This window comes from Manacus vitellinus, unplaced genomic scaffold (genome assembly GCF_001715985.3).
Source record: "Manacus vitellinus isolate BGI_N305 unplaced genomic scaffold, ASM171598v3 scaffold_11_pilon, whole genome shotgun sequence".
Lineage (NCBI taxonomy): Eukaryota > Metazoa > Chordata > Aves > Passeriformes > Pipridae > Manacus > Manacus vitellinus.
In genome coordinates, this window is record NW_021938895.1 from 15,496,855 (window position 1) to 15,518,271 (window position 21,417).

Here is a 21,417-nt window from a genome sequence, read left to right on the forward strand (position 1 = left end):
GAGCTGCAGGCTGAATTGATAACAGGTCCAAACCTCAACCAGGGACTAAATACTGTAGGAGTTTGGACAAAGAAACTTTGTGAAGTGGATCATTCTTCACCTTTTTAATAAAGGAAGAAAAAAAAATATTCCCTTACTTTAAAAAAGCAAGGAAACATTCTGGTAGTTATTGAGAGAGGAAGCTTTAAGGAAGACAATTGCTTTGTTCTCCACTCACACATTATCTTCCAAATACTCCTGGAAGAAATACCTACAGAGATGTATGATATGGTTAAGTGGAAACTTTTTGGGTACACAGGTTTGCAGTGAGAACTACCTCTTGGTTTCTGGAGTTCTGCTTTCAAAGATCCCTGAAACAACTGTTAAGGGACCACTAACCATTTCCCCCCTGCCATTTAAAGCTTTCTAAACAGGCTTTCTTCTGAAATTTATGAATTTTAAAACCTTTTAAAGTCCTCTGGCAACCTTCACTCAGGGAATACTTCCATTGTGGCAAGGAATGAGGAAAGGTTACAGAGTTAAATAACTGCAATATTTCTCCCAAATAGCAGAAGAGGATTTACAAAACAGTATCCAGTGTTTTGTATAAAGTTGTGAAAAGTTTACTCAAATGTCTTCCATTAAAAGCAATGGGAAATTGTGCAAGTGCAATTTTATGCAAGTTTTGAAATCATTAAGAGTAGTATACAGCATCTTTTCTGACTCATTAGACCATAAAGGCTCTTAAGGATCTGATATATGCTATAACTTTATAGCGTAGACTTGAATACAGAGGAGCATTTGCTTCACACTGTAGGATGTAAGTGTCCAGATCCTCAGCTGCTCTAAATTACAATACCTTCGTTGGTTCTGACAATGTGGAGTAGCTAAAGTTTCTCTAGTCTAAAGTCTCTAAAAAGCCATTATGGTCTATTAATCATCTACATTTTTGCAGTCCTTGAATATTGTTATATTTACATAATTTATATTTCATTTACATTACCTGTTCACTTATCTAATACTTTTACACATCCCAAAGTACTTGACTTGATGAGTTGCTTAGAGTTGTGTATGTATGTAGCTGTGGGCTTGCTGTTCTAGTGGTCTCAGCACAGGCCTATCTGGCAGGAATTCAAATCCCTTCTCTGACATTTGCTCCTTCTGTGGCCTTGGGTGTAACTTCTCAGTCTCTTTGCTTCAGTTTCCTGAGGTATAAGATTATGGTGTTTCCAGAAGTGTTGTGATAATTGTATAGCACATTGGAGAGAGATTCGTATGTGCATTTGTCATTAAAAAGCATGAAATAAAGAAGTGTGTTCTACAGTCAACATGCTAGTTAAGTGAAATAAAATTTTGATAATTAGGGATTCCCTTTGCAAAAGACAAGATTTAAGTATCACATTAAAATTTAAGAATGGATTTAAGACATGAAGGGTCATTACAATGAGCTAAAGAATTTCTCTAAAATGAAGGTGTTTTGGAAGAACATGAAAAGTAAAAGTATGTATAAAAGCTACCAGAGGGAAATCAGGGAAAGATAAGTCCACAACAGAATGTGAACTCTGGATTGTATTGATTCATGATGAAAAGAATGGGTTGTATGTGATGTTTTGCAAGTACTGAAATTCCCACTGATGATACTGAGGGTTCTGTTTGTTGGAGCTAGGATGGAATTTAACATAAGAGAGGCTTACTGGATAACAAGTAGCAAAATCTTATTTTCTGGAGATGAAAGCATAAATACTGAAACAGAAAAGAGCAACATAAAATAATTAAATGAGGACAGCTTACATTGGGTATTGAAAGGAAGGATGGACTAAAAATGATGTTGGTTGATCTTAAGCCAGAATAGTAGCAGTTTGAGGATCCTGAATTTTATTCCTTTAATACTAATGTGAAAATCAGCAATCATCTCCAAAATGTGGCAACTGTGGTCAAGAAGATAACATGTAATTTGTATCGTGGTTGGCTGGAAGGGTAGGGTTGTTATTTTACAAATGTTCTGTTAAAGGAGATAAACTGATGAAGTTATTCGAGAACATTCTAGTTCAGGATTAATCTCACCAGCATTCCACTACATTATTGGCAGAAAACTTTATTTTGTTGAAAAAATGTCTAGTTAAACTTTTCATTGATTTGTAGTCAGAAGATCCAACAACATTCTAAAAGATCATTAACCTTTTTAGCATATGAATATTCAGATGTCGCATTTGAATGTTTGTAATAGCCCAGATTACACAGCAAATGATACTTCCAGTAATTCTGTCTTCAATGTTTACTCCACCATAATTTATTGAAGAAAAAGGAAATTTTACCTAATTTTACCACTTCATGAGGAAATTAAAGAAAACAAGAATTGTTTCCTCATTGAACCTTGGAAAAGGGATTTATGTGTGCTGAATCGTGGAATTGTTATGCTGAAGAGTTGGGTTTGCTACTCTCACGACATTGAACTGCTGTGACAGTACATTTGCAGACCTTAATACATGAGGCAAATAAGAATGTAAAGAAGGGAAACTCCAACTAAACAGTTTCCAAATGACCTTACACCCTTGAGCTAATGCTTGCCAGCAGAACATTGATTGACATGGTGTGGCTTTGCTATAAAAAGGTCATTTTTCAATCACTGTGAATGGATATTGCTGTGATCATAGGAGCCTGAAGTCTGAAAAGAAGATAACAGGTTAAAAGTGACAGAACTGTGATAAGAAGTAGAGGGGTTTTTTTTCCTTGTAGTTTTCATTATAACATTTACCAACGAGTAAATGACGTGATTAAATGAACCTTCTTACAGAAATGTGAAAAGCCTCATTCACTTGACACATTTGTTGTAAATTATAGATCCCTCAAGAACAGAAAAGAAAGAGAGCAAATGTCCTACCCCTGGGTGTGATGGAACTGGCCATGTAACGGGGCTTTACCCCCATCACCGCAGTTTGTCAGGATGCCCACACAAAGATAGGGTCCCTCCAGAAAGTAAGTTCACATTCTTTCATGGAAAGTGGGGATAAAACTACAAAAACTTTTCTAGCATGCTTTTTAAACCTTTTATTTAAAAAATTAATTTCATTTTTCAATATGGTTTGTCTCAACTTAGTCAACTGTTCTGTGTTATACTTTTTTCTTTATTCCATCATTTCCATTCTCTACTAACTTTACACTAAAAGAACAACTTTTAAAGCTGTATTCTTTGATTTTAAGAATTCTAGGTTATTTTTAAATCGACGTATTCAGTCAACAGAGAAAAAGGCTTCCCAAAGATGTGCACTGCTTTTACTTCTGCGTGCTAATGTCACATCAACTGTCCTTATTGTCTTGTGCAGGAATAATTGTTCCTGGAAAACTTGCAACCCCTTTCCTTTGTTACTGTTGTGTCTGAAACATAATTTATATTAAACTACTGCATATAAAAATAGTAATTTGGCTGTTACAGAACTCAGGATTTTGAGCAAACATCCCCTGTCATTCACATGGGTGGAGCTTCCTGCCATGGCAGAAAATTCTTTGCATAGGGTGTTCACCCATATGAGCTCAGGGACATTATCCTGAAGGCAGAGGGCTCTGTTTCTGGAAATCACCTCCTTGGCTGGTGGAATCAGCAATCAGCAATTGTTGAAGCTAATTACTCTATGCTGGTTTACATCAGGAAAGTGTCTAGCTAAGATCAGTTCTCTTTCACACCAGTTTTAAAATGGAGTTATTCCATTGAAACATATGGACCTAGAATCCTCACTGTCCATCAGCACTTATAGTCTTAACCTCAATGAATTTCCAACAGCCTTAAGGAAATGTTATAAAGACAGTCAGGACTAAAATGATCCCCAGTTTCCAAAGTAGAGTAGATTCTGAAGGACAGGAAACCAGAGGTAGATTAGGACTGCAAGAGTGGCAGATGTAGCAAGTCTCCTCTTTCATGGTACAGTGGCTTCTTCCAGAAGTAAAGGGATGAGGAAGTGCTTTAGGAAACTCTGCTGTAGTTTGGTTGGTCTCTGAATACAGTATAACAAATAGAGTAATTTATCTGCTTTCCAAGACCCCATAATTTTCTGAAACACAAATATTTATTTGGTTGCTCAAAGTTCTATCAGTTTTACAAATGGTAAATAGAAAACTCTTTAGAAGATTTGTAAATCAAAGAAGAATATAGCTTTAAACTGTTTGCATGCTCTTGTACCTACTAAAATGAAAAAGGTGAGCTCATCTTTTTTTTTCCTGTGATGTTGGCCTTGTGAAGCATGTTTCAAGAACAGCTTTGAATGGTAGAAATTTCAGAGTAAAGCTTTTGAATCTATTACACATTTTAGGACACTAATACTGGGGTGATGATGATGATGATGATGATGGTTATCTTTTAATGAGTAGATATGGTTTAATTCTCAAGTCTCTGAACAGTTTTTATTCAGTTCTTAACTCAGTCAAAGTGTCTACTGATTTTATTAGATTTTTTTCGAGTGAGAACTAAATACAGGCTTCCAGACTAACTTCTTGTGTGAGAAAACCAGAACTTTGCAAGGGCTGGATGGCCTTTTTCCATCGAGTGATGTACTGTCATCCAGCTTCAAGACATGAATTCAGATATGTCTCATGTCATAAAAAACTCTTCAGTGTTCCCAAAAAGTTCTTGATAATTTGGCACTTCATAGCATGAGCTTTATGATTTAGAGGAGGAGACTTGGAGTAAGTCTTGGAGGAGACTGCTCTGAGGAGACTTGGAGTAAGTTTTCCATCCAGCTTGCAGTGGATGCAGATGTAAATCGGTTTACTTGCTTAAGCTTGTACCACTTATTTCTTTTTCACATTTTTTTTTCTGCCATCCCTCAATTTTTAAGTGCTTATTTTTTGGTTCTTAGTATTAAAAAAAAAAAAGTCTACCCATTACAATTTTCACATTTGTAGAAAATACAAGCAAAAAAGTAAAGGAACCATTCTGCTCATCATATAGATATGAGTGATATATCTATGTGGAAGTGGGCAGAACTGGCCCCCAGCTCAATTGGGCTGCCTTATAGTTAGGGTTAAATTCTGTTCAGGGTTGTACTGAGGTGTATTTCAAATAATTCAGTGTTCTAGCAGTATAACTTGAGAGTAGATTTTCAGCTCTTGAGTTTGATACTGTGTTTATAAAGCTATGTATTATGAACACATAACATTTCCTGAAAGAATTTTTCTAGTCTTTAATTTTGTATTGTACAGTTGCTAGCTCACCCTTTACTGTTCAGTTGATCTTTGCTCAGTAGTTTTGTTCAAAGAAGATGTTGGGTGTCTTCTGCTTCACTGCTGCACCAGAGATGTGTTTGTTTATAGGTTCTGTAACTTCCATAACTTTCACTGTTGCCCTGTGTTAATAAGCATAGGGTCACAATACTTACTTCCCTCATCAGGCTTTATTGGCTATGTGTGTCACGTGTATTTTGAGGAATGCTGGTTGTTAATGAATCCTGCTTTGTTTTAAAATGGTTTCATATATACTGGGATTTGATTTTTTTTTCTTGTTTTCATACTCTGCTGTTTTCTCTTACTCTCCTTGTCAAGTTCTTGCCATGCATGAAAATGTTCTTAAGTGTCCTACACCAGGCTGCACAGGCCGGGGCCACGTAAATAGCAACAGGAATTCCCACCGAAGGTAAGGATGCCATCGCTGGACACCAATCTAGAGGCAACAGTGCCTCCGAACTGCAGCCCTTCTAGCAGTCCATTGGCGGGGGGAGTGAGTGTGTGTGTCGTTGTTTTGTTCTGAAGATTGACAGATGGTGCTTCGTGTGCTTTATCCATTTTAAAGAGTAACATTTATTCATGTATTTTCTGAGAAGGACGAGTGTGCATTTGCTGTAGTATGGGTGAGTTGATCCACAGAAAACATTATAGGCATCCTTAGCTTTTTGAGTGGATTTTTTTTTTCTTTTTGTTTTGATATTTGCTGAACAGCAGTGGTACAAAACAAATGGTATGGCTCCTCCTGGGTGTGTTGCAGGAAGAAGGAAGAGTCTGTCAGTGTCATCAGGAGTAGGGCTTAGTTCTTATTCTCACACCTCACTCTCTTCAGGGATTATTTTACAGTGCATGAAAAAATCCACTCTAATTCTAAAATGGGTTTTTTTGTAATATATGAGAAATGGCATTTTAAGTACACATACATTACAAGTGTTAGCTTTCTTACTGACCACAGTCTCAACCCTAAAATCCTTAATCAGATAAAACTGATTGAGAATTTTGTCTGTTTATGAAACACCAGGCAAATATAATGAGAAACCAGAATTATTAGAAGTATTCTAGCCAAAAAAAAAGAGATCAAGGAAAAAAGCCAACTTTCCTATAGTTTCCTAAGATTAGTATTATATTCTTAGTGAAAGGATGCTTGTGCCTATTAAATTTTGTCAAACAAATTAGACAATTATCAAAATGTTACTATAATTCTTCTCATGGCATAATTTTCTCACAGAACAGTAATAAAATCTTGCCTATTTCTTTACGATGTAAAAAAATCCAGGAAATGTGGGTAAGGGGGTAGAAGGAACTATGCAAGGTTCCTGTTATCCAATTCTTTTTTACTGTTAATTGTGGCATGAAGGCGTAAGGGACTACACGGGTACTGGACATTCACTCTTATCAAGCTCTGGGTTACTACAGCTCCTCGTATTAGCTGCATGTCTCCCAGAAGACTCTTGTGGGTACCAGCCTGTCTGCAATAAGCTCGGGTACCTCTTTCTTCTCTGCAGTGATGCTGCCAGTAGATGCAGCAAAAACCTCTGAGAAGGCTCTATGGGAATTACTGCTGCTTGAAGCAGCATTCACTTCTGGTTGAGTATCTACTAGAATATTTGAGGTGTCAGAAGAGTGTGTCAGTGAGGCGCAGCTGCCCTCTGGCATGACTCCAAAACACACAGAGCCCCCTCACCCTTCTGCAGAACTAGGGCAGTGAAGGCAGGCTGGGGGGAGCAGTCTGCAGTCTGTGCTCACCTCTTTCTGCAGCTTTTGGGGCATTTTTCTCTACTTCACTTTTTTTCTTCTTTTTTTTTTTCCACTTATTTCCCGTAAAGAAGGGAACATCTGGGAATGCACTGATTTGCCTTTTATTTTAATTTATTTTCCTGTGGAGAGCACAGAGAGCTGTGGTCACATACGCATGCAGTAGACTATGGCAAAGAAAGGACCCCCTCCATTGTCAGGTCACAAGGCTTTACGGCTTCACTAAGAGCACCATCTGCTGGCATCAGTATATTTATTTTTTCCTGTTCTAAATCTTTTCCACAAGAATCAGGCTTATTATTGCCACTTCAAGAATAGTTCAGCATTTGCAAATTAATTGAATTTCCAGTGCAGAAGTGCTTTTCGTGTTACATCATCTACTCTTAGAAAGCATACTTCAATGGCTGAAATTCATGAACAAACACCAAGTATAACATAGTTGACTGTAGATTGAGAGACCCAGGGCTAAATTTTGCACTCACTTATATATCTAGCAAAAAGATTGGCATTAGGGGAACTGAATGAATTGTGAAGCAGCACAAGATTTGGCCTATATGGTGTTGTCATTTAGTCATCTTCAGGAGCCATTTCATTGGCAACATTTGGAAATACATGAAGGTCACAAGTCTGCTAGCAGAGCTGCACAGTAGATTCCATTTTATATCCTCTTCTCCTACTGGTACGTTCACTGGCTGACATGGATGAATAATCTACCTGTGTACAGTCAGAGCAGAAGAGCAGATGTAAGATCTACCATGCAAATTTGAAAGCAGAAGAAAGGAAGTCTATTCTAGAGAAAATACACATGATCAAAATGCTTTTGGAAACCCTTTTCCTTCAGATTCTTCCTGATGCTGGCTAAGGAGGAGAAGGAGTAATTGGATCAGTGCTATGATGTGAAACTATGCAGGACAAGACAATTAAATTTCCTTTCTGTAATTGCAGCCTCTCTGGATGTCCTATTGCTGCAGCAGAGAAACTGGCTAAAGCTCAAGAGAAGCATCAGAACTGTGATGTGTCAAAATCAAACCAGGCATCAGATCGGGTTTTAAGGTATTAGAAATCACTATAATACTTATTATTATGCAGAATTCATCACACATTCACCTAATCTGAGAATTTATATTTATATACGTTGTATATACATATATATCTCCTTTAAAGAAGAGTTAGAATTAGGGCTTCTGGATCCAATTCTCACAGTGTATTTTTCCCACTCAATTTTCATGGGGGAGGGTTGGTAATTATTTTGGCAAATACATGTAAAGCTGAAAAGCTCATTTTTGTCTTAGGCATTGTTTGGTGTAAAGATGACTGCTGGAGTGCAAAGTCTAAGAACAATGTGAAAAAAGTTGGTATCTTTTGGGAATAAACTAATATTTACCGGTAAGTCTTGGTTTTTTCAGCAGGCTTTTACTAGTAAATATCAGTTTAAATTAAACCAGAAGCCCTATGTGCATTACCAAACTGGGAGTACACCTTTTGGCAGGACACTTGGAAAAATGCCAGGTATAGCTTAGATTCCAACATAATGTCAGGCTTAGCTCTTTGTCTCTGTTCCCCGCTCTCTGCCAGGAAGGACAGAAAGAGAGAAAAATTGTCCTAAATTTTCATATGGGAAGGACCTTGAACCATTTTGATATGATTACACTCCTTTTCTTCATCCATATGTGATTCTGCATTTACACAAAGCTGTACCCAGCTTTGTGTTATTGTCTCCTCTTTTGAGATATGTGGGTAGAAAAAAATGTTATTTCTAAGGAGCTGAAGTGTGAAGGATACATGTAAAGGAACTAAACTTCCGCGTGATTCTACCAGCCTTATGCTGATGATGCCCCAAGAGCTGCAGAATTTCTTCATGGATACTGCAATAACTGTGGGCTAGGATAGGTACATCCCTCCCAGCTGCCTCAAAGAGCGTGGAGGAAGTGCTGCAGCTTTAGTTCCCAAAATTTCCCATTTAGCCCATAGATTTCATAGTATTTAGCTGTCTTCTAGATTTCAAAACTGATAGGGCTGTTTAAAAAGAAATTTTTCTACTGTATTATCAACATCATTCTTTGAATATTATCTTAAAAGTTCATCTGATCTTGATGATCTTTTCAAAAAACAGTGGTTCCATAGAATTACAGTTCTACAGAAGACTTTCGTCATTCCTGTTGACTTTGCTTTCCTTCCTCAGATTGTTTTTGGTGGCTTTATCTTAACTGCCCCTAATTCAGTTTTGTACAACTCAGCATTCAACATCCCAGACAGGTTTCTTAGAGAAAGATTCTTCAAATCCAATTAATTAAAAAAAAAAACACTCTTTGAGGGAATAAAACGGTTTCTCACTTGATGGAAAAAGACAGATCAAAAATGCAGTGGCTTTTAGCACGGCTCATTACAGGGAAGCCACTGAAGTTAGTTGCCATAGAAAGAAGACAACTGCTCAAAAGCAGCATCCTGTTTGCTGGTAAGCTCCCTAGGAAGTTATTCTGCAATCTTAACTTTGCTTGTGAGCTGCCTTGTTTTAGGTTTTATAGGCAACTCAAATAATGCATATCATCTTGTCTCCTGCTTCCCTTTTACCTTGAATTCATTGAAGTATTTAAGATGAAGAACTTGGCAGCTATTTATAATATTTGCATGCAGGCAATTGATGGGCAGACAGAGATGTTTTAAGATTTACTCTTGAATATTTGTCTTCATCCCAGTTTCCATCCCACGTGCATTTGAAAGTTCTTACTTAAAAAGAAATCAGTCATAGGACTTCTGTTCCACTGAAATTTTGGATTTTCATTGACTGTACAGGATCTGAATTGCACATCTTTTAGCTAAATGGAGATTATCTTGAGACAGGATCAAACTATTATTCATATCAGCTCATTGTATAAATAAACCCACTGTATTTTATTTGGAAGAAGGGTCTAAAGGAATGAGCATACATAAATCAAAGGGAGTAGTATGACTAATATGATTTCTTGGGTGATCTTTACATAAATATCATGGCTAAATTCTATGAAAATGAATTCATTCACAAAAAACATGATATAATATTCAAAACCTATTTCTTACTATTTATCACATTTCATTTTGTCAGTCAGGATGATGATACTTCTGGTCTCATCTGAATTTATGATCCTGTGACTGTTATAAATGCAGTAAAGAAGAAAAAAAAATAAAAAAGACTTGATTATATGAAGCTTGATTCCAGCAGAAGCACCTCAGGTGTGCTGCTTATCATCCTCACCTCCTGCTAAATGCAGTAGGTAGACACGCAGCACTGTGTAGCAGTTACTTCCTATGACCCAGTCATATAACATTTTCTTATATAGATAGGGTTTGCAAGATCTGACCTTCATTTGACTGCTTTGAGAGCTGATGACTTCTGTGTCCACATGCAGAAGAAGCGTGTCAGTTGAGTTCACTACAGCATTCTTTCACTGAGATTTCATGAGTTTCTCCAACTGTTGAATGACATTAGTCAGGGCTTTTCCTGACTGTCCTCCCTCATCCTAAATGAAAGAGATATTAAACTGAAGCAGTTTTATTCTGTATTCATTCTCAGGACCTTCCTTGAGGTGTGCATCTGTGTATCAGGAATCGCAGCTCCTACCAGAACCTTGCATTTAAGGGTGAGCAGGACCTGCAAGGCAGCAGCTCAGAGTCAACAGAGCTTGTGAGACTCTCCTGTGTATTTCTCAAGATGAACATGGATTTTTATATTGAGGGATGAAACAGGACTAGTTCCTTTTGAAAGCACACAGGAAAACATCATACAACTCTGTTGAAAGTTGAAAGAAATTCAGAGGAAACCCCATTAATTAAGTGGAGCTTCCAGTTCTATTTTTTCTTGTCGACATTTAAAGGAATTTGTCCAAACTTCTTCTGTCAGTCTGCTTGCCCCTCTTTCATTTACTTCCCAAAAGAAAAAATGTTTTTTGTGTGATGCAATTACACGGGGAAAGGGAAACCCTGAAGTATTTTAAAACAGAATTTTAAAATACATTTAGCTGCAGGATACATTTAGTGATATTGGAATTAATTTTGTTTAGGCTTTGTTCAAGAAAATATATATTGTTTGTCTGCTGAAAATAACCAAACTAAGGAAATGCAATAATATATTGCTGTCTCTTGAGTACAAGAAATAACTAAGATTTTCTAATCTGAACTATAAATTATGCACAGACATAGTAAACTGAACTGCATCTAACAAACTGTACATATCTTTAATTTCTAGGCCCATGTGCTTTGTTAAGCAGTTGGAGATCCCTCAGTATGGCTACAGAAACAATGTCCCCACCACCACACCCCGCTCCAACTTGGCCAAGGAACTAGAGAAATACTCTAAGACTTCGTTTGAATATAACAGTTATGACAACCATGCCTATGGCAAGAGAGCCATAGCTCCCAAGGTGCAATCCAGGGATATATCCCCCAAAGGATATGATGGTAGGAGGTGCACACTCTTATACATGAGAGACAAGTTTGCAGTTGATCATGTTGTTGTATATGTAAACATCATACAAATAAGACATGTTTTCATGTTCATACAGTATTATGAGGAATGCTGTCATGTGTAGGTTATTTTAAAGGCCTTTTTCAAAAAGTGTTGTTTTATACGGTGCTTACTTCAGGATTGTTGCACTGGCAAAAGAACATCTCCAACTATTAAGCTCCTGGGATGTATTGAGATGGCAATAAAAGCTAAGTAATAGAGATAGTCCTTATGTTGCTGTCTGGGAGTCCTGGCCTCAAGGGTCACATAAGGATTTTCACCTCTGTGCAGTAGTTCAGGTAACCCATAAAGATAACATACTTGCTCTGTGGGGATATGGAAGTAGAAAACCTGGGTCTCATTGCACTTCAGAAATCACTGCTACTTACTTAATGAGGCATTTCTGCTTATTTTGTCCTCATAAATACACCAGTTGGATTCACTGAAAACCTAACATAAGTAACATGTTTAGGAGTAGGCTGAAATTTGCTTCAGTTCAGGAGATGGATGGGGTCGGTCAGGCAAGAGGATTTTTATTAGGGGAGAAAAATGAACAGCAGGATAAAGAAGGGGAATTTGGATTGTAGTTTTTGAGGACATCAGGAATTTTTCAAGCAGTACATTTATATATGCATATATATTGTATATGTGTGTATATATATATGTAAACTGTGCCTTTATCTCTTTTTTTTTTTGAATGCTAGCAATTTATTTTTTGGTTAAAATATTTGATACTATTCACTGACTGCCATAAGAAATTTCAGGCAGGTGTCAAATTTTTGTTTAGGAACACAGAAAGAAATATACTATACACAACAATTTATGTTGTTGCCTGAACACAGACTCTGACATTAGTTAGGTGGAGAAGGGGAAAATTGCTACACCTATTGCCTTCATATGTCTGATATTTTGGATATTTTGCTTTCTCGTATAATCAACAGGCATGTTCTTGCACTATAGCAGAAAGGAGAAGGCTCATGAAAGGCAATGTACTTTTTAGTAAAAGTGCCTTTCTTTTCCTTCTCTCATACTTTCATCTTATATGTCTGTATCATAAGGGCCTGAATGGGATTAAAGGTATAGCACTGACTCAGACTGTGGTTAGGAAAGTAATGAGTGTACATTAATATAAGGTAAATGAGATATTAAATGTTGTATATATATTCTATCTACTCTTGTAGAAAGGAAAGAATCAGAGTATTGTTGAGGATCCTGTGAAAAAGTTTATTTTTAGATCACATTACTGATGCTTAGGAAACTGATACATATTTTTGTCATTTAAGGCTTCTTTTTCAGCAAATAATAACAAACTCTACTTTCTTTTCAAAATCACCAGAATTTAAAAATACATGTAACATTAAGTGAAAGTTTAGCAGTGGCCTTAAATAATAAAAGCCTATGGGGATAGGGCTCACTGACTTCATTTATACACTTATCTTCCTTTGATATAAATAGAAATTTTACTTAGATATAAGACTGGGTTGCTTCACTGCTCAGTAATGTGAGCCAGAGAGGACTGTGGGACACTGTATATATGTGATTCATATATACACTATACTTGCTGGTATAGCAAGTATAAGGGGCTCTTGTGTGCTCAAAACAACTGAAGCCCATTTAAGCTGGAGCAGGTTGTTTGCCAAAGAAAGGCTAATTCCATATGGATTTGTTCCATATTCCTGGCTCTGCAGGAGGCAGCACACACTGCATCTGGTTCCAAGTGATGTGTGTGCTGTTTGGCCAGACAGACCTGACAAAGTGGTCCCAGAGGTGGGGCCTAATTTTAGTTTTCTTTGCACGCTATAAGTGATTTCCATCAAATCTTTAGGATTCACATCTCTCCGAAATTTTGTAAGTACTCCATCATATTTGCCTTAAATTGACTCAGGAAAATCCGTTGAATTCTTAGAATGATGAAGTGAAATCCTGAGCACACTGAAATTAGTCAAAGTTTTGGCCCTGACTTTGAATGGATCAAGGATTTTGCTGACAGTTATTGTAAATAACTGAATATGAGGGAGATTTCAGGAAGAAACTCTTCACTTAAAAGAACCACTATTTCTCAAGAAACTTTAAAGTATTTAGAGGTGATTTTATATTTGTGTATAAAAAAATAATTTTGGCTCCTATAACCATTATGGAGGTACAGAGTGCATACCTATTACATATGTCAGCCAAACATGTTTATATTAGAGCAGATTTAGTTCTGAAAAACCTGAAAGTAAGCCTAAGGTTTTGCTGGAAATGTGCAGGTAAACAGTGCTTTAGTCCTGACTATGAGACAAAAAGTCCAAGAATATGAAAAATCAATAACTTCATATCCCAATGCTTTTTTAATTATCAGCTAGTACTGTATTTTCATCATCAGAGAAAGGGATTATATGTTCAGTAAGTGAACAGTGAGTGACATGAACATAAATAGCTCCTTTGGTTTGTTTCCTTGTTATTTTTTTTCTAGTAAGCTTTACTAAAAAACAAACAGAAAATGTATACCCAACCAACTGTCGGTTGGGTGGGATGATCTGATCATTCTTGAGAAATCTTGCATTTGTGGGCTTGTTTTTCCTTTGAAACCAGTTTCATAGTGTATTGGATGTTGGGCTTATGGTATATGGTAATAAAGGTAAGAACAGCTGGACACAGCAGGCAGAGGTGATGGCAACACCTTCAGTGTTGCTCAGTTAATGGCAGGAGTTCCTCTCATTCCACCAATAGGCCTGGGTCCTTCTGTCTCCAATTTAATTAATCTCCTTCCGCAGTGCTCAGAAGGAGGTGAATCATTTTTTTTTTCCTATTTTTTTCCTCTGCCTATAGAGGAAGCCTATAATGAATAGGTCAGGAAAAAGTGTTGAAACTGTAATTAATTTACATAATACATTCAGTATTTAGACAATATTGGGGATGGAGGTGCTTGGGCAGAATTGAATTCCACTCCAAATAGCTTCCTTTGGGCTTTTACGTGTTTGGGATCTCTCCCACTCCTCTGTTGTTAATTAGTAAAAGAAGCCTGTAGACTTTGAGAGGTTCTTTGTAATCAGCCCCCAGGGATGTCTGATGGAAGAGCAGTTTGGGTATGCAGCTGGTTAGACCTGTGTCTGATGGGAAAGGTGTTCTCCACATTTGGTTTCACTCCGAATCACAAATCATAGATGGACTGCAGAGCTTCCAAAACCTGGTGCCTCAGGGGTGGACGATGTATCAAGCAGAATTATCTGTTATTGAAACAATGCAGCTTTCCCTTTATTAGTGAACAGCATGATTTAGTTAATTAGAAATTGATGATCTTTGTTTCTCCTAAAAAACTAATGTGAAATGAACAGTCTGGGTTATGTGACTCATCTTCAAATGTACAACTACAGTAAAGTTAAAATAACCATGGCCTTTTCTCTCTAAGTTTTGCTTAAATTATTGGTCATCTGAAAGCTGATAATTGTGTAGCATGCTTATAGCACTTTACATCTTCAAAGTGTTTTGCAATTGAATCACAACACAACTAAATTTTAGGGGAAAATGAATTTGAGGGATATTATAGTTTGACCAAGGCCACAGAGGAGTCCATATCAGAGCCTGCATGAGGTTTTGATGGTTAGTTCTACGTATAAAGCTGCCTCCTTCCCTCCCTTTCTTTAGCACACATTCTCATATAGATATATATAATTTCCCATTTAGTATGTCTCTTATGTCTGTCTACATGTGACCTACTATAACAAGACTAACATTTTTTGCAAATGACAAAAGTCTTATTTGTTCATATGTATTTTGAAAAATATTTCTAATTTGACAAGTTCTAATTTGACAAGTGGTACAGGGTGCTTGCTGTGTTAACACAGTAGAAACTGAATTACTCAGTTATTTCCTTCCTTAAGTACAGGAAAATTCTTGTGTGTCTTGGATACTATAACAAAGTAAGAATGGATAAATGCTGATTTTTTACTCAAACCACCACCGACTACTATATTAATAATGAAATTCTTGAGAAACAGTTCACAAATTTATTATTAGTGGATACCCTGCTACAGTAGTGCTACTATGTGTTCAAAACAAAGAAATGTGATGAATGTTTAGCATTCACTTCATTTTAAAAAAAAATCACACCCTGTGCATTATGTGGCTTTCCTGAGAAAACTCCATCTGTTATGATTTAAGTGAAATACTATTTCCTTTGCAGTAAAAATAACGCCATGATTTTTTTTTTCAGAGAAAGGAGAATGACATAAACTCTAGCAGAGATATTTTGCTTTCAGATTCTTCTTTTGAACCCTGCCTGCCTACCAAAGCAGCCTGTGGTTCACAAATGGGCTGTGCTCATGGGAGCAGATTATTATATGTATGTCTGCTCCAACAAATACAACTGAAGAGTCTGGCATTTAAATGGAGCCCATCACGGAAGAGCTCTAGCTAAGGCCTGACCTTTTTTGTAAAGTTCTCTAATCAGCATGCTAGTTGGTTATTGTTACACTGTGCTATAAGATATGATCTCTGCAGTATACATTTACATCTTAAGGGAAAATAGTTGCTGTAACATGCATGTATGTATCCTCTGACCTTGACTTTTATTTTTTTAATGAAAATACATAAACTTTTAGATTTTGGAGGTGAGCTCATACTGTCTTGCGTTTTTTATGAACACTTTTAAAACAGTTCATTTGGGAAGAGGGTTGGAGAAATAAGTGGGCTAATAGGGCTGTTTTCTGTTATTGCTATGATACCTTTGGCTGCAAAGAGCATTACTTAAAAGCAGCAACAGTGCTGCCTTGTATTTAGATAGGCTGGACATGAGCATTGTCAGTGCCTTGACTCTCCTGTGACCTCCTGCGGCTTCTGTCGGTCAGAGTACAGCCGGGCATTGCTGCCCTCCGTGTGAGCAGGAAGGGGTGTCTTGATCCTGACTGTTTCTATGAAGAGTTGTAGGTGCTTGGGTTGTTTGAAGGGGGGGACATTTCACTTGTACCTGTTACCATTTAAACAGCCACTGCTTCTGCCTTTGTGCAAGTCATGGTAAAACTCACACGTGACAATGACCTTTTCTTTTCTGTAGTGCTTCTTTCCTTTGTGATGACCATTGCCATAAGACTTGCCTGTGACACAGGAAGAAAAAAAAGCTTTTAGGAAGAATGGGCTGTTTGAGGACATATGGGTGGCACTGTGGCCCAGAGGCCAAGCCCATCAGCCTTATGGTGGGCTTGATCTCCAATAGCTCTGGGGAGTCTAGGCCTTAAATTAACGGTTTGCTTATGTAAATAGGAAAAGGTCCTGTAGTGTTACGTTGCCTGTCATTAATAAAAATGAACGAGCTGAGCAGATTGTACCTTATGTCTGACTATATATGTGGGGTAAAAGCAGTGTTTCTGTGTCTTTATTTTTTTTCTAAATCCAGCCTGTTTGTCAGAACGATTCATGATCACATCATGCAGATTTTTACAGAAGATTATTTCATACAAGTTCACACATGTAGCATAAAAAACTCACAGACAGAAATCAAGAAATACAGCCATCAGTCTTATTGCGGGCTTTTTTTTTTTTTGGCATTGGTTACTGTTCCTCATTATAAATTTCACCTCCAGCAGTTTGTTTTTCTCTTCACTTATGCAGAATGCTCCTTCTTTTGAGTCATCCTTGTCATATTTCTTCCCACAGCTAAACGCTACTGTAAGAATTCAAGTCCAACCAGCAGCACAACAAGCAGTTATGCCCCTAGCAGCAGCAGCAATATGAGTTGTGGTGGAGGCAGCAGTGCCAGCAGTACCTGCAGCAAGAGCAGCTTTGACTATACTCATGACATGGAGGCAGCGCACATGGCTGCTACTGCTATTCTGAATCTCTCCACTCGCTGCAGGGAGATGCCTCAGAACCTCTCCACTAAACCTCAGGATCTCTGTGCGAGGGTAAAAATTAGTAATTCTGTTTGTTGATGAAGATTTGTCTTAACTGTACTTGCTCGGTGGCCCTGATAGAGAGAATAGCTTTAGTACATCTTACCTTTTTTCCATCCTCGAAATTAACATAATCTGGTGGCTCTGCTAAAGCAAGGAAAAAAAAAAAAGAAATATATAAACTGCTCACAAGTATCCCAGGAAATCCCAATGGTTTTATGAAAGGATGATACTAATAGCATGTACTCCTTTTTTTGATTTCTCTCTTACCATAATTATAAAAGATGTTTGGATTGCTCAAATGGTATTGTTTGCACTACTGATTATTTTTTTTGTTAGAATAGTTCAATTCATAGATTTTGTGAAAGGATTAAGATTTAACTCTGTATTTTCATTTAAAAGTCACAAATGGGACCTAAGATTGTAAGATTTAGTACAAATTTCAGACATACTACTGTGTACTACAATTTCTTGCCTGTCTGTGATATCACAGTTCTTAAGTCACTGCATTTGAAAGGAACAAATCTATGCAGGTGACTTTAAATGTGCTTAACAGTATTGCAGGGTCACTAATGTTCTGTATGTTCATAGAGCCTCAGTATATTATAAAATGGCTGTACAGATACAAATAAAAGCTTTTGTCACTAAGATTTCTGCATTAAGAAAAAACAGTGCTCTATTAACATTCATTAAATATTTGGGAGAAGATTATTTTTTTCATTATAAACTTCTAAGTTCTGGCTCTGATAGCTGTTCAGAAATAAGTATTTAACATGCATAAGCAAACAGTACAGTGCTGCCTAGAGGAGACCACTAGATGGCTGAGCAGACAGATGCAGTGCAGAGGAAACATTTTTATTGTGCTTGTAGAGAGCTTTTGAGCTGGCAGACATGTTCTGTTCTTCTACATTTAGCTAAGGTTTGCTTCCCCTTATCGTGTAAAGCCCCTCCATCATTCATAACAAATTAAACCTGTAGCAGTAGGTATTAGTAATAATCATGATTTAAGCCAGAATGGCAAGCAACTTTGTTTTCAAATGCTGCTTTTTATATTAATTTATTTAATACTCTTCAAGAGGGAAATCTCTCATATGTAAATAAATGCAACTGTTCTCTATATCAACATGATGGGAGAAGCTGGAATAAAATGCTAAAAATCTTCTGTGTCTAAACCTGAAAGGGCCTCTTTCCTAATGTGTCACTTTATATTGAGACTGAAGGAATGAATCTGAAAAGAAAAACAAGTATTTTCTAAATTAAATTGGCAGCAGCAATTAGATATAAGCTCTGACAAAAGGCAGTAATTCAGAAAGAGAGATTTGCATTCACAGTGCTTTCTTGCAGTTCTGTTATTACTAAAGAGGAGGGAAAGTCACCAGACATACAAGGAGTTGATCACATTCACGTTAGTTTTGAAACCAAATATCTCATGGAACATTTCATTTTCGGAAGGATGAGGGATTCTTTGTTGGCATTTTTGTTTTATCTGCCTTTAGTTTTTTTCATTTTGTGTTCATTTTAAGATTCTTATTTCTCTTCAACTAGTATAATAGACAACCCTTGTTCATTTCTGCAAAAGAAAAAGTCAGAGCCTGTACTTGCCCCATTTTTCACAGTACCTCAGTTGTCACAGAAATTGGTACAAATTATTATCAAGATAGATATATGAAATGTTAGTACGTGTTCATCTGCAGGGAAAGAGCTGTGAAATTTGAATGCATTTCCTCATTGGCAAATGGTGTCTAAAAGGACTTATATATACCCTACCTCCCTGTTTAATTTTCTGGTGTTATCTATTCAAGCATTGACTGGTAATGTTAAATAAAGAAAGAAACAAAGATTATTTGATGCTAGCTGGTTTTTGTTACTCCAATCACCCAGACAGATGTCAGGACTTAGAACAAGAATTATGCAGATGTTACCTCATATTCACCTGTGACAGAATAAATCAAGAATATAAAGACAATGGCAAGAAAGTACCTTTACAGATTTCTCCTTTATGTAAGAGATTTTGCACCTATGTGCTGTTTGGCAGAAGGGGGACTGAAGACTCTCTCCTTTTCCCCCAAAACATCAGATTAACCATTCAGGAAGAAATCTACTTTAACAGCATTAATGTTGTGTAACAGCATCATGCTATGTGTAGGAGGGGGCTCAATGCTTACAATCTATACAGGAATGGAAAAGCATTTTATCACTCTGCTAGGCAGTCAGATTGAAGAAGAGGTAGTGGTTTACTGAAGCCAAATTAACAATATTTTTCTTATTTTGACAGAATCCTGATATGGAAGTCGATGAAAATGGGACGTTGGATCTGAGCATGAACAAGCAGAGGCAGCGAGATGGTTGCTGTACCATTTTGACACCACTGGAGCCAATGTCCCCACAACGGCAAGCCGTGATGAATAACCGGTGTTACCAACTGAACGAGGGTGACTGCTGGGACTTGCCAGTGGACTACACTAAAATGAAGCCAAGTAGGATAGATGAAGATGATTCCAAAGAGATTAATGTATGTCTTTTTCATCTATTAGTTCTTGTTGCAGTCTAATTTTGGCAATTCATTAATTTTCTAAAATTTGGAGAGAAACAGGAAACAAAATTAATATGTGATAAAACTGGTGGTTTTCTACAAAAAGTACTTTCTACTGGTTAATCTTTAGGACTGTATCATTCTGGCACACATCTGATCTGTGACTAAGTTCCATGAGACAACATTTGAACCATGAATGTGAATCATGTTTTCTAACAGCATCATCTTGTTAACAAATATTTTCTGCAGTAAAGACGTTTTGCTATATCCAGATTACGTTACTCTGTATACTGGGATAATCGTCTCTGAAGACAAGATATTCTCCTGAATTTGAAAACCATAAATGATGTGCTGAGTATTTGAAGGCATATGTTACTTAGAAATCAATTTAAAAAAAAGCAGTAGAGTGTAATGTAAACTTTCAACTGTTTAAGTTATCTTCTAAGTTTCTTACATGCTCTTCATAGCTCTAAGTGTAAGGGCCTGTAGTAATGAAATACATTCTTTCAAGAATACAGTGAAGGGATATTAGAAATCAGTGTTACTTTTCGATTCATAATACCAAGACAACAGCAAAACCCTTTAAACAGAAGAGGCAAATAGAGAAAATATGTTAGTGAATTTGTATTACTTTTTTGTATTACTTTTCGAAACGCAGTATAGGTAGGACACTGAAGACATCTGCTGACAAGGTTCAATGTCACTGCTTTTCTCCATCAGGTTTTAACCCTTAACCATTATGCATCTTAAAATCCTGCACTCAATTCAATTTAGCTGTTTGAAGACTTCTATAGATTGATTTTTCTTGGCTTATAACAGAAAATTAGGCTAATCATTTGCGTGTAGCACATCTCTTACCAATTTTAATTAAAATGTAAAACTGTTTTCAGTATCTTTGAAATATGGCATTTTCACTAGATACCCCAAATACATTCCAGCTTTGGTGATACTTACGGTTTTGCTACTCATTTCATTGGACTGGGCAGGAAATCTGTCACTGTCAAGGAAATGTGAGGTAAAGCAGCAGATTCTTTCAGAGCAGGCAGAACTGCCTGATTCTACAGTGGTGTTTATAGCACCATCTGCAGGAATCACTGAATCCCTGCATTCAGTCACTACATTCCTGAAATAGATGGGTTTGAATTTCTGAATACATCAGTAAAGTAAATTACAAACTATATAATTCTGTTTTGCCAGACAGATCCATTGAGATTTGTCCCAGATTAAGATTCTGTGTGTAAATGTTAAGATTGTTCCTCTTTCATTTTTGAGATTATCTAAATCCTTCAAAATGTTATTTAAGGTGGCTTTTTGATGCATAAGATACTGTATTTAGTCATCTTTTTTGCCTTTCCACTCCTTTGTGGTGACTTTAGGGAAAAAAGCAGTCTTTTAGAGCAAAATAATATGACAACTATAAAAAAAAGCTGGGGTTTGTCCTTATTTTTTCTTTTCTAGTTAAATGAAATATATAGTTCACATATTGTGAAGTCTTCATCAAATATTCAAATATAATTCAAAAGTTTAATAGGCGAAAGAATATAAAATAATTTCATTATTTTTCTCTATCAGAATGGGATAAGAAGGAG

General features: G+C 36.8%; 1 protein-coding gene across 19 annotated transcripts in view; it reads left to right on the forward strand.

The window, feature by feature from the left end:
• The window catches only part of MYT1L (myelin transcription factor 1 like), a 299,550-nt gene that overhangs the window by 222,076 nt on the left and 56,057 nt on the right, over positions 1-21,417 (forward strand). For 16 of the 19 annotated variants that reach the window (XM_018088859.1, XM_018088858.2, XM_018088864.2 and 13 more), the window contains 6 exons: positions 2,821-2,955; positions 5,512-5,602; positions 7,891-7,998; positions 11,168-11,379; positions 17,060-17,307; positions 19,571-19,807. In XM_018088859.1, coding sequence (XP_017944348.1) covers positions 2,821-2,955; positions 5,512-5,602; positions 7,891-7,998; positions 11,168-11,379; positions 17,060-17,307; positions 19,571-19,807 — 1,031 coding nt within the window. The remainder of the gene's footprint in view (positions 1-2,820; positions 2,956-5,511; positions 5,603-7,890; positions 7,999-11,167; positions 11,380-17,059; positions 17,308-19,570; positions 19,808-21,417) is intronic. The other 3 variants (XM_018088877.2, XM_018088878.2, XM_018088875.2) reach the window with 2 other exon arrangements.